Below are 18515 nucleotides of genomic sequence, written 5' to 3'. Positions count from 1 at the left end.
GGCGGCTCCGCGGCAGCAGCAGTTTGGGCAGGCAGCCCCTCCTTCCTGCAGCCTGCTCCTCGCAGTGGAAAAAGCTGCATTTCCCCCAAAAACAGCTCCCTCGTGGGTCAGGCAACGTTTGCTCCCTAGCCCTGGCAAAAGCGAAACCCTATCGCTGTCCTCAGCGCTCCGCTTGCGTTTCTCAGGGCTGTTCCTGCCGCTTGGCTCCTTCCCTCCAACATTTCCATCGCCCCTCTCCAGCTTTTTCCCACCGCTTCCCTCCCGTGCCGCTGTCGCTCCCCTGTGCCCTCGCCCAGCGTCCTCCCCGCGGCTGCTCCCCTAAATGGGCCACGAGGGCGGATTATTGCCGTCGCTCATCTGCATTCGCCCTCCTCCCGGCGCTGCCCGCTCCTCCCTTCCCTTCCCTTCCCCGCTCGCAGCCGCAGCGATCGCGGCCACGGGGATGGCGAGCACCGGCCCGGGGCTGCCGTGAGTAGGGCGGTGGTGGCCGTGCTGTCCCTGTGCTGGCGGCTGGGGGACCCTCCGCTCTCCGCCGGCCGCGTCCTCCTCGGGTTGTTTGTTTTTTTTCCGTCGCTGTCCTTCCCGTGTCCTTCGCGGCAGCGCTGGTCGGGGTGCTGGGGCTGATTCTGGGGGTGACAGCTCTGCTCAGCGAGGAGATGGCGCTGGAGGATGGGGACACGGTGAGGCCGAGGGGACAGCAGGTCAACGGTGAGGTCAGCGGTGTCCCCCCGCCCCGGGGCGCGACAGCACCTGGTGGCAGCAGGACAGACATGGTGGCAGAGGGCTGGGAGCCAGCGCCGTGTGACGGGGATGTGACCGCCCGGGCAGCCCCACGGCGAGCAGGGCAGCCCGAGGAAGCCTTGATGAGCGAGCTTTCGGAGCTGGTGCAGAAGGTGGTGAAGAGCAGCAGCTGGTGGGAACGGCACGGCGTGGACATCAGCATCCTTGCCTGCAGCTTCCTCCTGCTCCCGGCAGGTAACCTGTCCCAGCCCCCCAAAACCATGTCCCCAGGGGTCCGCCTGCCTCCTCATGACTGCTTTGTGCTGGGAGCTTGTTGGCACCTCTTGAGGTTGTGACAAAGCCACATAACTCCTTCACTGTATGGCTTGGTGCACTCTGACCCACAGCAGGTGACAGTGACACCCAGGGTACAGCTGTGTCTGGGGTACAGCCTGGGCTGAGGGGATGGTGCCCAGCAGATATACACAGGCAGGACAGTGGGTGATGTGTCCCACCATGGGACAGGGAAACCATGGTGGTTTTGGTGGCAATGGCTCTGGCTGTGGTGGGTGCAGGGAAAACAGCTGAGCGTGGGTCTCTGGTGGCATGGCTGGAAATCTGGGACCTTCTCTTGCTGTTGAACTCCTGGGGATTCTGAAATACTGGCAGAGGAATGACACCAGTGGAATCCCACATCCCAGAACTGTGGGGTGGGATCAGGTGCCTGCAGCACTCGTTGCCATCGAGGCTGGAAGTGGCCAAATCCTCAGCACAAGGGTGAGTGTCGCTGGTCCAGTCACAAGGACGATGAGGAGGCAAACTCTGACTTCCATGGTTTAAATACCTGTAAGTGCAGCTGAAGAACAGGTTTAGGGCAGTGGCTGGCGTGTTTGGGTGTAGCAACACCTCCAGCCTGGCTCAGAGGGCTGCAGGACGTGTGCATGGCCGTGCTCCTGCCCCACTGGTTTCTCCACAGGGTTCCTGTGCCTGCGGTCAGCCCAGGCCATCCCTTTCCTGGCAGGTGTCCTCATCCTTGGCGTGGTGCATCATACCCTGAGTGTCAAGGGCAGCCACCTGGCCAGCCACAATGCCCTGACTGAGTCCAAGTCCTGGGGCAAAGTGTGGGCTGTCTTCTTCATTGAGGTGAGTGGGGAAGCCCCCAGAATCAGCTCCTTGCAGTGGTGGGGAATGTTTGGAATGGTGGGAAAGGTTTTGAGTGCTTAGCTCTTAGAAGTCCATTTCCAGGCTGGTTTGGGGTCTGTGGGGTGCAGAGCATCTCCCCATGGTGCTTTGTTGTGGTTCCAGAGCATCTCCCCGGGTTCCTCCCACACAAGCCCAAGCCAAGCAGTGCCCAACCCTGGCACCACAACTTCTCTCTCTTCCCTCCCAGCTCTGCTCAGCGTTCACAGTCGAGCAGGGCACCTACAACCATGTGAAGATCCACCATGGCTACACCAACGTCATTGGCCTGGGGGACTCCAGCACGTGGAAGGTTCCTTTCCTGAACCGCTACGTTTACATGTTCATCGCACCCCTTGCAGTGCCCGTCCTGACCCCGCTGGTTGCACTTGGTATGTGTCCCAGGAGCCTTGGGACAGGCTGCTGGGTGTGGGAAGCTTGTGACTGCCCATGTCTCACCCCACCCAAGGGTTCTGATTTGTCTGGAGGCATCACATTAACTATGCCAGCCCCAGTGGGACACTGGGCTGCAGGAAAAGCAGGAGATGCTGCCTGGTCCCTGGGGACCACATCTGCTGCATCTACATTCTGCTGATGCTGAGAAACGCTTCACTTTTTCCTGTGCTGGATGTTGAAACCTCTGGCAAAAGCCATCATGAGCCTGAAGCATGCCAAATCCATTCTTTAACTCAGATCTGTGGCCATAGTGGAGTTCAGTGTCACACATGGGTCTATGGTTGATCAGAGCATTGTTCAGGGTATTTGGCCATGTGTGGGTTGGAGGTTTGGGGGGCTGCAGGGGCCAGGGAGATAATACCAGAAAACAATCAGGAAGGAGAGCCCAGAAAGCAGTAAGAGGCTGGGGAAGCAAAGCCCTTCAGGCTGCATGGTCCAGCTCTGGCCAGTGCCAAATGCATGGACAATGACTTTGCAAATTGTAAGAAATGAAGGTACATCTGAATCCCCTGAGTGATGATGCACAGCTGGATCTGCTGCTCTGAGCAGGCTCTCACACCCACACCCCAGCAGTTCTATAGGGTTTGGGCCAACCTGGAGGATGGGCAAAATGAGTTCATGGGCTGGGCTGGCCTGTGGGGCTGTTGGCACGCTGGTCAGCCTGACTGCTGGAGCAGCAGTGGTGGAAGGGACACCAACACCTCTCCCATGCACTGCCTCCTCTTCCTTGTGCAGGCTTATTGAGGAACGTGGAGTGGAAAGCAGCTCTCCGGACCCTGTGCTGCATCTGTCTGGGGTTTTACTGCCATTACTGGCTCCTGCTCCACATCTCGGGCTTCCAGTCACCGTGGTCTGCCCTGCTCTGCATGCTGCTCACCCGCTCCCTCCTGGCCCATCCCTACATCCATGTCAACATATTCCAGGTAGAGACCTGAACCTTCAAGGTATCCCAGCAGTTCTGGAGTCAGGTTTAGCCACCACCCAGAGCTGGTGACAAAGCCCTGATGCTGCTGGCTGGAGCCTGTGTCACCTTAAGGCGAGTGGGTTCAGCTGTCACCTCCCTTGTGCTGATGTTGTCACCAGGAGGATCAGGCTGGTGGTGATGGGTGGAAAGTGGAAATGTCAGAGCAGATGAGTGCACAGTGTGAGGATGGTGTCCTCTGCAGTGGCTGGCAGGACTGGGAGGGCTGATGTGTGCTTCAGGTGGTGTTACAGGCCCTGGGGTGGGGAGAGGCTGGGGGCTCTGAGTGTGAATGTGTTGGAGGAACAGAGCCTGGGAGCTCCTTGGTGGCTCCATGGACAGACACAAGATGGAGTGACTTTAGGGACAAACCCAGCTCTGGGGCTGGCAGAGAGACCCCAAAACCTGGCTCTTCATGCCCACACACAGGCAGAGATGCTGTTGGCTCTGCAGGAAGGGACAGGGGAGGTGACAGGTGCCACAGGGTGCCCACCCTGCCTCTCCTGCAGCACATTGGGCTCCCCATGTTCGCCGCCGACCGCAAACCCAAGCGGATCCACCTGATGAGCCTGGGCGTCCTCAACCTGCCCCGCAACGCCCTCCTCGACTGGTCCTTCGGCCACTCGCTCATCAGCTGCCACGTGGAGCACCACCTCTTCCCCAGCCTCTCTGACAACATGTGCCTGAAGGTGAGATCACCCTCAGGTGGCTGGGAGGTGACACGGGGACGAGACATGCATCTGCCCACCCCACTGCCAGACTTGTCTTGCTGCTCCTTCCCATGCTGAAACCACTCACTGCTTTGCAACAGCCCCTAACCCATCTCCTGCCATCCCATTCCTGTTTCTTCTGGGTTTCTGCTCCCTGCTCCTTCTCCTGGTCCCAGTTCCAGCCTGCAGCAGCCCAGGATCCTCCCAGTTATTCCATTGGGAAAGCATCCCCAGCATTACACAGTTCAGTTTTTGGTTTCAGACGTTTTCAGACAACATCCTGGCAAACCTCCTATCACTTTGGTCATGCCCTTACTTGCTGCTCTGAGGTGCAGGGTTCATTCAAAATATGGGCTCTGAGCACTGCCCTGGCTGTGGGGATCCCAAGGCAGGTTCATACTCTGCCCTTCAGCACAGGATCACCACTCATGCTTCGTGCTGTGCCCCTGTTTTCAGTGGTCTTTCCTTGAGCTCACCCAGGACCCAACCCCCCCAAAGAGGTGGTGCAGGGAAGGAGGTAATTAAGTCTGTGGCAACCTCCCAGTCCCATCACTGAGCTGGCTGTGTGGGCATGTGGGAATGACTGTGGGTGTGAACAATGAGCATTCGTGGCTGGCTCTCATTAGAAGCCTCATTAGGGCATCTCTCCTAATTTGGAGCCCTACAAAGGCATTTTGCCAGGGTGAACTCCCTGTGATGCTGCAATTGGAAGCCACCTTCCTCTTAATACTCACAGCAAAGACACTATAGCTGGTGCTGCCAGCCCAGCTTTGGGTGTGTGGGATGGGTTTTCTGGGCATGTTTCAGGCATCTTGTACAAACACCAGGCATCCTGCACAGCTGTGATGTTACCTTTGCCTTTGCAGATCAAACCCATTGTCTCCCAGTACCTGAAGCAGAAGAAGCTGCCCTACAACGAGGACACCTACAGCTCCAGGCTCTGGCTCTTCCTCCAGAGATACGAGGAGCTGATGGTCCATGCTCCCCCCATAACAGAGCTGGTGGGCATCCAGTGAGGACCTCGAGGGGCTGTTTCCCACAGGGACATTCAGAGGGATGGTTTTAGCAGCACCAACACCTCCATTAAGTCACAGAAACATCCCTCCCTGAAGTCTTGCTTTTGGCTGGAAAATGGTGCACAGTGCCACTGCAGGGGGAGAACCAGCTGGTGCAACACCAGGGGCAGAAAAATCAGGGTCCCCCCACAGTTACTCCCAAGCTTAGTTTTTTCCACTCTGCTTTCACACATGGGGAGAGGAAACTCCCCCATCCATGGGGGGATGCAGCACCACATCCGGGACATCCCGAACTGAGAAGCACCAGGATCTGTAGGATGGAGCTGCAGCTGTGTGGCTGGGGTGTCAGGGAAGGGGTGCAGGGTGGGGAGGGGGTTGTGTCACTGCTGTTTGTGCTTTGCCTAACTTTGGGCTTAATCAGACCCTTCTAGGAACAAAGATTTGGCAAATTCAGCCTTAACACTTTGGGGTGGATTTCCTTTATCACTGGGTTTTGCTGCTGGAGGAAGTTTTACTGGTACCCTTTGGTGCCCAGGGTAGGAGTGGGGGAAAGACTGTGTGTTGGGGTGCCAGACCTGCTCATTGCTATGGTGAGAATCTATCAAGGGAATCATCTGCCTGAGGCAGGCAGGTGTCCAGGGCTTGGGAGACTTTCCCTGCTTGGGAGGGTGAACTCTGCCCCCTGTGCTGCTGGGCTGGGGTGCTCATGTGGCCAGTCCAAGCCCCTCTGGGAAGCTGTGTCTGGCTTTGCAGGGTGCTCTGCTGTCCCACTTGCAGGATTGATGACAAAGTTCACCCCAGTGTCATGGCGGGGAGCTGGCAGCAGAAAGGGCAGGTGGCCAGACTGAGACCAGGGTGGTTTTGCTCTGAGCCCGGGGTTTTGCTGCCTGATTTGAGTTGTCCTCCCATCTGGGCTGGACCCCTGCAGTCCCACACTGTGGATTTATAAGGCTTCACAGGTAAATGTGTCCCAAGGCACAGGGATGCTCTGCCCTGGTCCTGGCCCGTGGCAGCAGGCAATCCATGGTGATTTACTCTGCTTCTCCTCAACCAAGTCCATCCTCAGATGCACCAGAGAAATGTCCCTGGGATTGAGGCTGGGGCTGGGATGGCCATGGCATCCCTGTGCAGATGATCCAGACTCAGATGAGTGGTCCTGGATCCATCCAGTGTGATCCCTTTGGCATCAGAAATGTTGAATTATTGAATTATCCTGGGCTGGGGCCCAGGGGCTGCTGATGCACTGCTCTGGTGGCATTGCCACCTCTATCCAGGCCCATGTGGGTCATCGACCCAGGACATTGTGAAACACCCAAAGGGCAAATTCCCATTCTCTGGGCAGGGGTTAGGCTGGGTCTGTAGGTAGGGGAGCAGCTGGAGGGGTGTGGCCAGAGCAAATAGCCTGAATACTCTGGGGGGTTAAAGACCCTCCCCAGAACTGTGCTCTACCCCCCACAATTAATCTCTCAATTGAGCATCAGAAATAAATTAAATATGACAAATTATTTGCATTTCCAGCTCCAGTGAGGGGGTGAGGGAGCATTAGAGGTGCTTTTGGTTCAGACAGGCTAAACAACCTCACGTGTTCCTGTTTGTGGGCACAAAATGCTCTTTTGCCCTCTCCTGTTGTAAAGAGATCAGCCCCAAAATTATCCTGAGCATTGGTCAGAGCAACGTGCCTTTTCCCAGCTGGATTTTATGGATGTTGTTTAAAGCAATGCCATCTGAAGGGAAGTGTTTGCAGGTCCCTCAGCCAGTGGGAGATGGCCTGTGATTTGGGAAATAGATGGATTATTCCCTGCCAGAACTGGTGGATACAGAAGTTAATGGGGGAAAGGGAGAATTCTGGGAACAAAAGGAGGATTCTGACTCCTGTGCTTGGAACTCTCCAAATTTAAACCAACTGCTTTTGTGGGTGACCTCTATGCTGATATTTGGAGCCTTCTGCCTTGCCTCTCTGGGCAGGGGCTCAATAATTGCTGTGCTGACCTGGGGATGAGGATTTGGAGCCGTCTGAATTCCTGGTCCTCACCAGGAGGAGATGAAGGAGCTGCTGCAGGAGGAGGCACAGAGCCAGCTGCCATTCTCAGCGTGCTTCGCAGAAAGCCATCAGCTCATTTCCAAGACCAGGAGAAAAAGTGTGTGGGTTTTATGATCCATATTACAACCAGCTCCTTGACTGTGAATTCCTCATGGTCTTAATTGCATTTTAAAAGCCCCGTCGAGCACTCGCCTGCGTGCTCTGGCATCTGGCCAACTTTTAAATGTCTGCCGGGCCTGCTGAGGTGATTTTTCTGGCTGGTGTGTTGTGCAGGGGCTGAACCAAGATGGGATGTGGTGGTGTGAGGACCAGCATTTGAAATGCGCTGAGTGATGGGGATGAAGGAGGAAATAAAGCAAAGACCATGGGGACGCAGGGGCAGGTTCTGTCAGCGTCATTTATCTATTCTCTCTGCGTTAATGTTTTACCGTTTATCGAAGGATGCTGGGGGTTTCTCCTGCCAAGAGCAGGATCGCTGTGCAGCGCGTGGTTAAAAAAAGCTTCGCTTTCCCCGGTACACCTCGGCAGCTGGTCGCTTTTCAGGCGATAAAGGAGAGCAGGCAATTAGCAGCGATGATGAGCGCGCCGGGGACCGCGGCCGTCTGACCATAGAGAGCGGCGGCGCGAAGGGCCGCCAGCCGGCTCTTCCTGCCCCGCCTCTCTATGGTATGGCTCCACTTCCGGTCAGCCGCGGTCAGAAATGGCGAGCTGCCATTGGCTGTCGGAGCGGGGGCGGGGCCAGGCGGGGGCGAGAGGCGGAGCTATGCTAAACAGCGCGCTTTCCCGCCTCGCGATTGGCCGGCGATGAGGAGGGGCGGGACCGGGCCGGTGAGGGGCGGGGCCAGGCCGGTGAGGGGCGGCAGCGGAACCGGGCCCGGGGAGCACGTGCCCGCGGGGACAGGGACGGGACCGGGAGGACCGAACCGGGGAGCGGCGGCCGTGGGGCTGCGCGAACCGCGCCCGCAGGCCCGTGCTGCACCCCTGCGCTGTGAGAGGCGCGGCGCCCCCGGTGCGCGGGGCCGGGGTCTCGGTTCCGGCGCTCTGGAGCAGTTGACACCCCGCCGCTGTCCCTGACCTGAGGCGCTCCCGCCTCCCCGGTGCGGTACATAAAGCTCGGCCCCGCTCCGCTGCCCTGCGGCCATGGCCGGCGCGGGGGGCCGAGCCCCGCTGGGTGGGTGCCGGGCTCGGGAGGGGCTGTGCCGCCCTGGCGGGTGGCAGCTCGGGTGGCCTCACGCCCTGCTGTCGCTCTCCCCGCAGGTCTGCGGCGCTGGCTGTCCTCGCCTGCGCCCGCGCCTCGGGTCTGCGTGGTGGGCAGCGGCCCCGCCGGCTTCTACACGGCTCAGCACATCCTCAAGGTACCGGCATGGGATCTGGCCGCGGGGGAGGGCTGGAACCTGTCCCTGCCTGGCTCTCAGCAGGTTCTGGGGTGGTTTAGTGGGCTCCTGGCCCTGCTCCAGCCAGGTCGGTGTTGTTGGGGCCCCACAAGCTCTTCCTGAGCCTCTTTGGTTGGGGTAGGTGCCGCTGCCTTCGTCCCTGCCCTGCCCCTGGGCCGTCCATTCAGGACTTCGGTTTGTTGCTGCGAGTTCATCCCAACTGATTTTTCTAGAATCAAATAATCAGCAGGAATCTGCCTCACTCAAAGCTGTTGTCACCTAGCAGGAATGACATTAACTGTGTGTTAAAAGTGGATGTGTGGGATCTGCTCTCCTCTCTCCTTGTTACCCAACAGAATTAAGATGCATGGATGATGCTTTACCTTGTGTCTGCAAATTTCAGTGCTCTGGGCAGTCAGGTCTGTTGGGAAATGAGACCTGAACACAGAACTGGGCTGCTAGCACCCTCCAAAGATACAGCAGCTTAACCCCATCATTAAACCATGCTGTGTTGTCTCTGGAATGTGTTGGAAAATAGCTGTTACTAAGCCTCAGGGACGAATTTCAGGGCTGCTTAATCTTGGGAAGAGGCTGACTCAAAATACAAGATAACAGAAGCCTTGCAGCCAAACATCTGTCTAGGGCTCTGACCCTGAGGTGACTCAGGACATGGGCATCTCTGGGGCCTGGGAGATGTCTGGCAGGTCCCCCAGCACCCAGGGTGCTGCACTGGCTGCTTCCCAGCTGGCATGGGGGCTCTCTGATCAGCCCCCCGGGTATTGGATACCCACCAGGTTAGTGTGAAAAAGGAGCTCAGGACTGGGTAAGTAGATGAGCCCCACAAGATGGAGTTGGTGGTGGTTGGGGTCACTCTATGCTACATCTTGTGGTCTGAGCTGGCAGTAACAGGTGCAGCATCATCCTGCTCATGGAAAAGTCTGGAAGAGGCTGTTTCTGGCTTGCTGCAGCCCATCCTCCTGCCCTGTATTTCCCCTGCTGCAGATGAGTGTTGCTAGGCTCCTGTCACCTTTTTGTCCTCATCCTGACTGTGATTTTCTTGTCCCACAGCACCATGGTGGGGCCCTGGTGGACATCTACGAGAAGCTGCCCGTTCCCTTCGGGCTCGTCCGTTTTGGAGTGGCCCCAGACCACCCTGAGGTGAAGGTTGGTGCTGGCTCCCTGCCCTTGTCTGTGTGGTTGTGGTGACAGTGGTGGGTGCAGCTGGGGTGGTTGCTGTCCTTCCTGGTGCCTCAGGCTCTCTGTGACATGGAGGTGTCAGACCAGAGAGATCCAGATCTCCTCCTTGTCCCTGCTAAGGCCACAGATGGGTGACATGGGATAACCTGGCATTAGGGCTCTGCACAGCAGGCCAGAACCAGGGACTTGTGATGGGAAGTGCTGCTCCTGGTGCTGGTCAGCCTGGCCTAGAGCAAGGCCAAGGAGCACAGATGGGTTTCTTTGTTCCTGGGCACTTTTTGCCAGCAAGATCTCACCTGCTCATTGCTGCTGCCATTTGCCCCTCAATCAGTATCCAATCTGGGGACACACAGATTTCCTCAGGGAGGCCATGGAACTTGGGCTCTCCTGGGCAAGGAAAAGTTAAACCAAAGATTTCCCAGCCATTTTCCTGTGCCTGGCAGTGAGCTGTGCCCAGGAGTATCTGCTATATCTGAGCTGGAGTGCAGGTGGTTGGAAGTGTAGGACACAGAAAATCCAGACACAGCAATATGTTGCAATGATTTCCTCTAATCCCTGGAGATCTTAAGACCAAAATGCCTGGATCCCTTTGTATGAGAGGGTAGGAATGGACATAGTGCAGACACTGCCCCAGCTTCTTATGGTGGTGCCTGTCCTGTCCCCACACTGAGTCTATCTCAAGCTGCAGGGGAGTGGTGGTTTTGCTTTGTGGCCCTGATCACTCAGAAGAAAAAAGGTCTGGATGCCATCCTGCTCTGCATCCTCTCTCAAGGAAATGGCTTCCAGGAAGGGTTGAGATGAGATGCTGGCAGAGGAGGCCAGGTGGGCTGCAAACCTCACTTTTGGGAAGGAGTTTTCCCCTGCAGGGTGTTTTATTCTGAGGGATTGAATGTACTGGAACGGTCCTGTCCTCCCCAGGTGGGTGCAAAATATGGATTTTCCTTTCGCAAAGGGTGGTGGAGAGAGTGCCAAGTTACAGCTGTGCTTATCTCCCTGTGAGTTATCTCTGGCTGTCAGGAGATAAGAGTCTCAGAATAACTTGACTGGGATGAGGCAGTGAAGCATGTCAAGGCTGGAGGGGACAGGCCCAGGGATCTGTCAGCAGCAGGCCTTGGCCCTGGCTGTGGGATGTAACTCCAGGTCTGTGATCTCTGCAGAACGTGATCAACACCTTCACACAGACAGCACAGTCAGAGCGCTGCGCCTACTACGGGAATGTCACCGTGGGAAGGGATGTGACAGTGCCAGAGCTGCAGCGGGCGTACCACGCCGTGGTGCTGGTGGGTACCCACAGCCTCAGAGCCCCAGGAGTCCTAGGAAAGGTCTGCAGGGTTATTCTCTGCTGGGATCTTGGAAAGAGTGTTTGGGTGAGGTGTTTCTGGGTGCCTCATTACCATGGGAAACTCTTCCCAGCCTTGGGACAGCTCAGGTGCTCCAAGGCGTGTCCAAAACCCTTGCAGGGGGTGTGTGCTGGAGCTTGGCATCATGTGCAGGTCTCTGAAACCTCTCCCTGTGCTGGCCAGTGCTTATTTTAGCCTGCCATGGATTTGTCCTTGCTGCTCAGTCCTCAGCTTGTCATGCTCTGCCTTGGACCAAGGACGTCAAATTTGGCTCTGGAGCCCAAGATAATGAGGCAGATGAAGCCCCTGTGCTTGGGCTGTGTTTAGCCTTTCCACTGAATATCTCAGCCCTTGGGAGGGGATATCACAGCCATGCAGTGACTCTGGTAGCAGCTGGAAGGGGACATTTGTGTTTTGGTGTCACCCCTGGTGACATCTCTGACTGTGTCTGCTCCCTCCTCAGAGTTATGGTGCTGAAGACAACCGGGTCCTGGGGATCCCAGGGGAGAACCTTGCTGGTGTTTACTCAGCCCGAGCCTTCGTGGGCTGGTACAACGGGCTGCCCGAGAACCAGGGTGTGAGTACAGCCTGTGCTTCCCTGCCTTCCCTCTCTGTGCTTCCCTGCCCTTCCTCCTGTCCTTCTTCCCATCCCAATGCAGGCATTCAGCTCCAGATTAAGTCCTGAAAGGCCTGCAATTGGAAAAGATTAGCAGGAGACATGTTAAATCCTTCTTAGATGGTTGAAATGTGAACAATTTGCACATCAGTAAGGGTGGATTAGCTGTCTCTGCACATTAGCAGCACATTTTGGTAAGGCCAGATAGGAACCTGTAGGGGTGATGCTCTGCTTCCTGAGGAGACTTTTTGATCAAAACAGCTCCTGCTCCCAGGAGAGCAGGAAAGGTAGAAAGAGGGATCATCTGGGGTGCCTGGAGCAGCTGTGTCTGCTTGGGGAGGAGGCTGATGTGGAGTTTCCCAATCTGCATCACCTCTTTTTGGGGCAAAGCAGGGTGGAAGGGAATTTGGATGGTAGGAGCAGGTAAAGGGCTGGACATTGTGGAGGCCGTGGGGATTCAGTCACAGCTGGGTCTCTTTCCACAGCTAAAGCCTGACCTGAGCTGTGAGACAGCACTGATTCTGGGTCATGGCAACGTGGCACTGGACATTGCCCGGATCCTGCTGTCCCCTCTGCAGCTCCTCAGGGTGAGTGAGGTGCTCTGCACCATGAGGGCAGCTCAGGCCCCAAACTCCCTCCCTGCTGGGTGGCTGCTGGCTCAGACATCTCAGACAAAACCTCAGACTCCTCTGTCTTTAGGATCTTTCCCCAGGGAAGGCTGTGGCTGTGACTTGGGTGATGCTGCAGAGCCCTCTGGATTTCTCTGCTGGCATCCCTTGCTTTCCTATGAGAAGCAAAAGAAGAGCACTTTCCCTCTTCTGCCACCAAACCAGAAACTTCTATTGGGGTTTATCTTTTCCTACTGGAGATAAGGGCAGCAGCTGGTTTCAGCTGGTGGCACTGGGCAGACTGGTGGGCTTCATCCCTACAGACAGCTGGGAGCTGCTGTGCACCAGCTGCCCCAGATGTTGGCAGCAAATGCTTTCCCTCTGGGAGAAATGCCATGAGGTTTGTTACAGCTGTGCAACAACTTCCTGTCTTAATATCTAAATTAAATTTTAAAAAACCCCAAACTTGGAGGCATTGCCAACCAGTGACTAAAGCCAGCTGGGAGCAATGCTGCAAAAGACATGGCACTGGTATGAGTGCCAGGGTAGGCAGATAGTTCCCTGATTGGAGCATTGGTCTGGAATGGTTTATCCTGGCTACCTTGTGTCTCTTGCATCATGTTTTCTCTGGGGAAGATCTTGCAGTCTAGATAAACACATGTGAATGAAACAGAGCACAGGATTTCTGTGAGGTGCCAACCAGGGCGAGGCCTGGCTGTGCTTGTGCTTGTGCTGGAGCTGCCTGGGACAGGCAGGTGGTGATTTGAGCTGTGGTTTGCAACAGGTTTCCTCCAGAGCCTATAGATCCTGAGCTGGGAAGTCCCCCAACAGCATCTGCAGGCATGGAGCTCACTGGGAGGCTCTGCTGTGTTAGCCCCAAGGTGAACCTGCTGGGTGGATCCCCCGAGGCAGTCACGGGCTGTTGGCTCGTTACTCTGGTGCATTATGGTCTCGGGAAGAACATTCAGTGATGAGGGACCAGCTGTTCAAACAGCTCTGTGCAAAGGGAGATGACTTGTTTCCCATCCTCACCCGGGCTCTCTGCATGCACAGCCAGCTTTTCTGCTGATTTTTCACCTTCAGAGGCTGTGCCTTCCCCAGCTCCCTCCAGACCTGCCCTCGTCCCACTCTCTGTCTCTGTTTTGCAGAAGACAGACATCACTGACAGCTCCCTGGCAGCTCTTGCTTGCAGCAAGGTGAAGCGTGTCTGGCTGGTTGGGAGGAGGGGACCTCTCCAAGTCGCTTTCACCATCAAGGTGAGGCTGGAGGTGCTACTGTTTCCCACAGTTGAGCCCCAAACTGCCCGTCCCTGGTGGGGAGAGGTGGTTTGGGGGTGAGGGTGGATCTCAGCATCCCCCTTCCTGCACCCATTTCCTGGATCCTAGGGGTCTGGAGCTGTCCTCTCTCTGCTGGAGGTAACATTCTCCTGCCCACAATTCCCAGGAGCTGCGGGAGATGATAAACCTGCCTGGTGCCAGAGCTGTCCTGGACCCTGCTGACTTCACAGGCCTCGAAAGTGCTGTCAAAGGTGAGGGAAGTGTGCCCTGCTCCTCCAGACAGGGACTCACCTTGGCAGGTGAGCAACCAGGAGTGATCTGCAGGTGCCCAGAGTGTACATCAGAGAAACTCTCGTCCTGTACTTAATGCCTGGCTCATGAAGGCTCAGTTACCATGGTATGTCACGTCCTCAGAGTGCCAGGAGGCACCAAGATAAAGGAACATTGTGTATCTCTGTTTGTGCAGCCACTCAGTGCTTACACTCAGTGATGAGGGCAGTAGACTCAGGAGGGCTGAGAAAACCTTGCAGGGGAGATCCCAAGGCTGTTGATTTAAGAGCTTCCTTTAGACCTAAAAAGAAAACACTGAGTTCAAGGGTGTCCAGAGACTTGCTCTTCTCCACGGGCTGCTGCCTCCAAGCACCAGCAAGACAGGAAATTGCAGACTTTGATTTGTGTGTCCCACTGCCTCAAGCCTCGGGAGGTTCCCTGGTCACTTTGACTTGCAGTTTGTCATCTCAAAGGCGCTGGGCTCCCACTGACATGACAGACTCACATACTGACACTGCCCTGACATGGCCTTGGCCCAGTGCTGTGTCCCAAGGGGCTTTTGCTGATACCTGTTGTGAAGATTTCTCTTTTTTCCTAGATGCTCCCAGGCCCAGGAAGCGACTGACTGAGCTGATGATGAAAACAGCCCTGGAGAAGCCAGTGGGGGTGCAGGCAGGGGCAGCAGCCCCCCGGGAGTGGGGGCTGAAGTTCCAGCGCAGCCCCCAGGCAGTGCTGCCCAGTGCTGACGGGAGGAGGGCGAGGGGCGTCCGCATGGCGCTGACCCGCCTGGAGGTACCGGGGGCTGCTAGCCCTGGGGGGCTGGGGTGGAGCAGGAATCTCTCCAAAGGCAGCTCTGTGTTCCCTGTCTGGCTAAAGTGGCCTGTGGCAGGCTCTTAGGGAATCTGGTACCAAAAGAGCTTCTGGTACCAGAGTTTTTCCAAAGGGAGCTCTTTCCCTGCTGCTGCTGCAGAATGGCCTTTAGCCAATACCCAGGGGTCAAAGATGCCAAAGGAGACTGGAGGGGGCTGCTGCTCTGCAGTGGTCACTGTGGCGGTCAGCAGCCTTTTCCTACTCTCTCAGGGCTCGGGTGACTCTGCCAAAGCCGTTCCCACTGGAGATGTGGAGGAGCTGGAGTGTGGGCTGGTGCTCAGCAGCATTGGCTACCGGAGCCTGCCACTGGACCCAGCTGTGCCCTTCGACAGCCAGCGCGGGGTCATCCCCAACAGCTCGGGCAGAGTGGAGGGTGTGCCAGGTCTGTGTGCACAGCGATTTGCAGGGGACATGCTGAGCACAGCTGGTGGCTTGGGGGCTTCGGGGTGGGAAGTTCATTCACCAAGGGCATATTGCATGCTTTGCAGAGTGGAAACTGAGGAAGTGAGCTGCCTCTGTCAGGGGTTAAGAGCTGGCCAGTCTCCATCTCTTTTTAGGGTTGTTTGGTTTAGCACAGGGGTTTTGCTGCATCCTGCTACTGAAGTGACACAACCCATGCAGCTGCTTAGTGCTGATCTGTAGGTACACAAATTCCTGCCACAGTACTGTCTAAGGAGTCTGTTCACACCACCAAGGTGGGAAACAGGGCAAGGACTTGCAGCCAGAAGTGTCCAAGGCCACGTGCTGACCCAAGCCTGGCTGTTCCATGTGCTCCTGCAGGTCTGTACTGCAGCGGGTGGGTGAAGAGAGGACCCACAGGCGTGATCATCACCACCATGAACGACAGCTTTGACACTGCCCAGTCCGTGCTGGAGGATCTCCAGGGGGGTGTGCTGGATGTATCCCCCTCCAGAGAAGGCTTTGGGCTCGTGGAGAGCATCCTGCGCAGCCGAGGTCAGTGTGAGGGTTCAACACAGCCAAACTCCTCCTGGATCTGTGAGGGAGCAGAGGCTGAACCATGGGAATGGATTTTTCTGCTGTTTCGATGTTCCAAAGCCCAGGGAGAACAGGACTTGAATTCTCTCAAATATCTGTGTCATTGCTAAGGTTAATGACCACTTTCTGGGAAGGGCCATTAAAAGTAGCACAGACCTTGGGTAAAATGTCACTGTCAGCTGCCGAGACAGTGAGCTATGGCTCTTGAGTGGTTTTCCTAGTAATCCTTCCAAGCAAATTAGGGGAAAGATTAAAATGCCCAGGAGAGTAATTTGCTGTAGCTGTATTTAAAGACATTCAATTAAAGTGTGTGTGTGTGTTTTGCCTCTTAAACTGTCTGAGGTTTAACGGTGAACTGGAAGCATTTTGTCCCCTGAGGTGGTTTGTGCTCGCTGTTGTTACGGTTTGCAAAGGTCTGACTGATCTGAGCCGACTGGAACCTGCCACCCCTCTCCTTGTGGCTTTAGAAATGATTTCTCCTTTGCGAGGCTGAGCTCTGACACCGTGTCGGAAAAGGGCAGCTTGCTGCCACATCAGGGCCCTGCCAATGGAGAGGTGAGGCTGAACTTGTTCTTACTTGGTTAAGTTCTCTGTCCTGTCTCTCACCATCACCCCAGGGGTCCGTCCTGTTTCCTTCTCGGACTGGCAGAAGATTGATGCTGCTGAGGTGGCGAGAGGCAAAGCTGCTGGCAAACCCCGGGAGAAGATCGTGGATCCTGAAGAGATGCTGCAGATCATCGGTCACTGAGGCAGCAGTGGTGGGAAACTGGCACTGCCCCATCCTGGGGCAACACCAGTGGGTCACGAGCAGAGCCTGGGAGTGCAGGGCTTGTGTCTGGGGCTGGTGGTGGCTCTGGAGGGGTGTGTGACTCTCTGATAACAATGAACTCTGGGTTCCCAAAGTCTCAAGACCTCAGGCTGCTGGCTGGCCCCACATCCCTGCAGCCAGCTGCCATTCCTGGGGGTGATTCTTGTCTGTCTGAAGCATTAGTGAATCATGCAGTGCAGGTAAGGGGAGATGTGTGTGCATCTGGGGGACTCCTGACCAGCCACTTTACCACAGCAAGTCACATGGAGAAGCTTCCCTGTGCCTTCCTGCCTCCCCTTTTAGCCACAAGCCAGATGGGTTTGTTGCCTTGTCATTCATGGCAGAGCAGGCATCTTTTAATGATTGTTGTTTTTTAAATAAACCCTTCCAGGGAAGCCAAAATGGACCTGCAGCTTGAGTCTGGCTTCTTTGTCTGCCACTGCCTTAACCTCAGAGCAGCCCCCAAAGTGCTGTGACTCCTGTGATGTCCAAGGCAAGGCAGCTCTGGGTGCTCTTGTGAGCTCTACACAAGCAGCAAAGGTCATTAATTTGCCTTCTGCTTCCCCCAGTTAAATCCCAGCAGAGCCTGGGTTCTGTTTTATGGGGTAGATTGGGATAACAAGCATGTAATTGCCTCATTCAGGATCGTGAGGGATCCTGCGTCCATGGGCACCTGCCAGTGCTGACTGGTGCAAGCAGTGCCTTGAGCTCTTTCCCTCCTTTCACTGGTGGGGTTATATTTTTTTGCCTGTGTGTTTTGAAGCCTATTAAATGCTTCTCTTAGCCCAGATTGCCTACGGTGACGGTGTCAGGTTTTAAGCCAGATTACAAACCGTGAGCTGTAATCTCCTCTTTATCCATGGTGCAGGGGCAGCATCAGCAGGGCCCCTTCCCTGGCTGTCCCCCATCCCCCTTGCTCTTCCCTGCCAGAGCACTGCAGGATTGCAACCCCTCCTCCCCAGCCTGTGGAAATGGTGACAGTGGCAGTGGCTCTGTGATGGAGGCAGAGGGGAAATCGAGCTAGGGCAGCCTCCACCTCGGCCCAGCCCTCTCTCACAGCAGAGGACTTGCCCACAGGGCACTGTTCTCCCACCTCATGTCTGTCTTGACTCAAGGAAGGGAGATCTCTGACTTCTCCTGATTTTTCCGTTTTTCTCTCCCATCCTTTTCTATTTAAATCTCATTTGAAAGCTCATTAAGAAACTCAGGAAATGTGATAATGGGAACTCGTACTCAAACGAGCAATAAAGCTTTTGTGGAACAGCTGTTTGTGTGATGTGGCTCTCCTTACGTCTCACGACTGATGCAGTCCTGATGCTGAACTCTCGAGCAGGAGATTACATCAGTGCTGGGTTCCGAGGTGAATCAGAGCTTTGGGAAGGGGGGTGTGGAGGTGAGCGGGACTGCACCTACCATGGGGAGCAGCAGTTCAGGTTGGCAGCCTAGCCAGGAATGTGATGGCAAAGGGGTTGTGGCTGCATCAAATCTGAAGATTTTGGGAAGAGAGGAGACGGATCCTCCCCAGGATTTTCTTCCACATCGCCTTGACTGTTGATGCCAGGGTGCTTTTGTAGCTGTGTTAAAGGCCACTGTGCTCATGCTGAGCCTGGCACGCTCCTGTTCCCAGGCTGAGGATGCTTCGGGGTGATTTCTGGGCTGTGCTAACAGATTAACAGGAGTGTCTGTCCTTGCTGAGCTCAGTGACTTTGCTCAACCCTGACCTTGGCCAGGGCCCTGGGGTTAATCCTGGTCTGTGGGAAAACCATGGATGGTGAAGGTCAGTGAAGGGCAGGGGCAGGGGACCGAATCTCATGGGCAGGAGGATGGTTACAATCATGTAAATTCTTGTTCAACACTTCCAGCTCCCTTCCCTCTGCTGCCTACCCAGCCAAGCCCTAGCCCCGTGTCCGGGTTCCTCCTGCCTCCCCCTCGCTGTCCCTGCCCTCCATCCTCCCCGGGGCAGCGGACTCACCCAGCCCGGGAAGGTCGGTCCCTGTCCCCGCCGCCGTGTCGTTAGGTGGCGCTGGGAGCCCGCACCGGGGAGCGGCGGGGCCGGCGGGGATGGGAGTGACGGGGT

The 18515-nt window shown here is 56.1% G+C and overlaps 2 protein-coding genes across 2 annotated transcripts; both read left to right on the top strand.

Moving 5' to 3' along the window:
* The first annotated feature begins 324 nt into the window (after positions 1-324).
* Positions 325-5502, top strand: FADS6 (fatty acid desaturase 6). Its single transcript, XM_056506097.1, has 6 exons — positions 325-975; positions 1697-1863; positions 2111-2291; positions 3091-3278; positions 3826-4005; positions 4893-5502. Exons 1-6 carry the CDS (start codon positions 657-659, stop codon positions 5040-5042), a joined length of 1185 nt encoding a protein of 394 aa, XP_056362072.1. The 5' UTR covers positions 325-656; the 3' UTR covers positions 5043-5502.
* A 2440-nt stretch (positions 5503-7942) lies between these two features.
* Positions 7943-17701, top strand: FDXR (ferredoxin reductase). Its single transcript, XM_056506096.1, has 12 exons — positions 7943-8254; positions 8341-8438; positions 9525-9620; positions 10811-10933; positions 11457-11570; positions 12095-12196; positions 13366-13473; positions 13661-13745; positions 14363-14556; positions 14845-15016; positions 15415-15588; positions 16248-17701. The coding sequence occupies exons 1-12, from the start codon at positions 8224-8226 to the stop codon at positions 16376-16378; spliced, it is 1428 nt and encodes a 475-aa protein (XP_056362071.1). The 5' UTR covers positions 7943-8223; the 3' UTR covers positions 16379-17701.
* Positions 17702-18515: the final 814 nt, after the last annotated feature.

The sequence above is a fragment of the Oenanthe melanoleuca genome, chromosome 18, assembly GCF_029582105.1.
Source record: "Oenanthe melanoleuca isolate GR-GAL-2019-014 chromosome 18, OMel1.0, whole genome shotgun sequence".
Classification (NCBI taxonomy): domain Eukaryota; kingdom Metazoa; phylum Chordata; class Aves; order Passeriformes; family Muscicapidae; genus Oenanthe; species Oenanthe melanoleuca.
The sequence above is the reverse complement of the archived record's forward strand: the minus strand, read 5'-3'. Positions and strand labels throughout refer to the sequence as shown.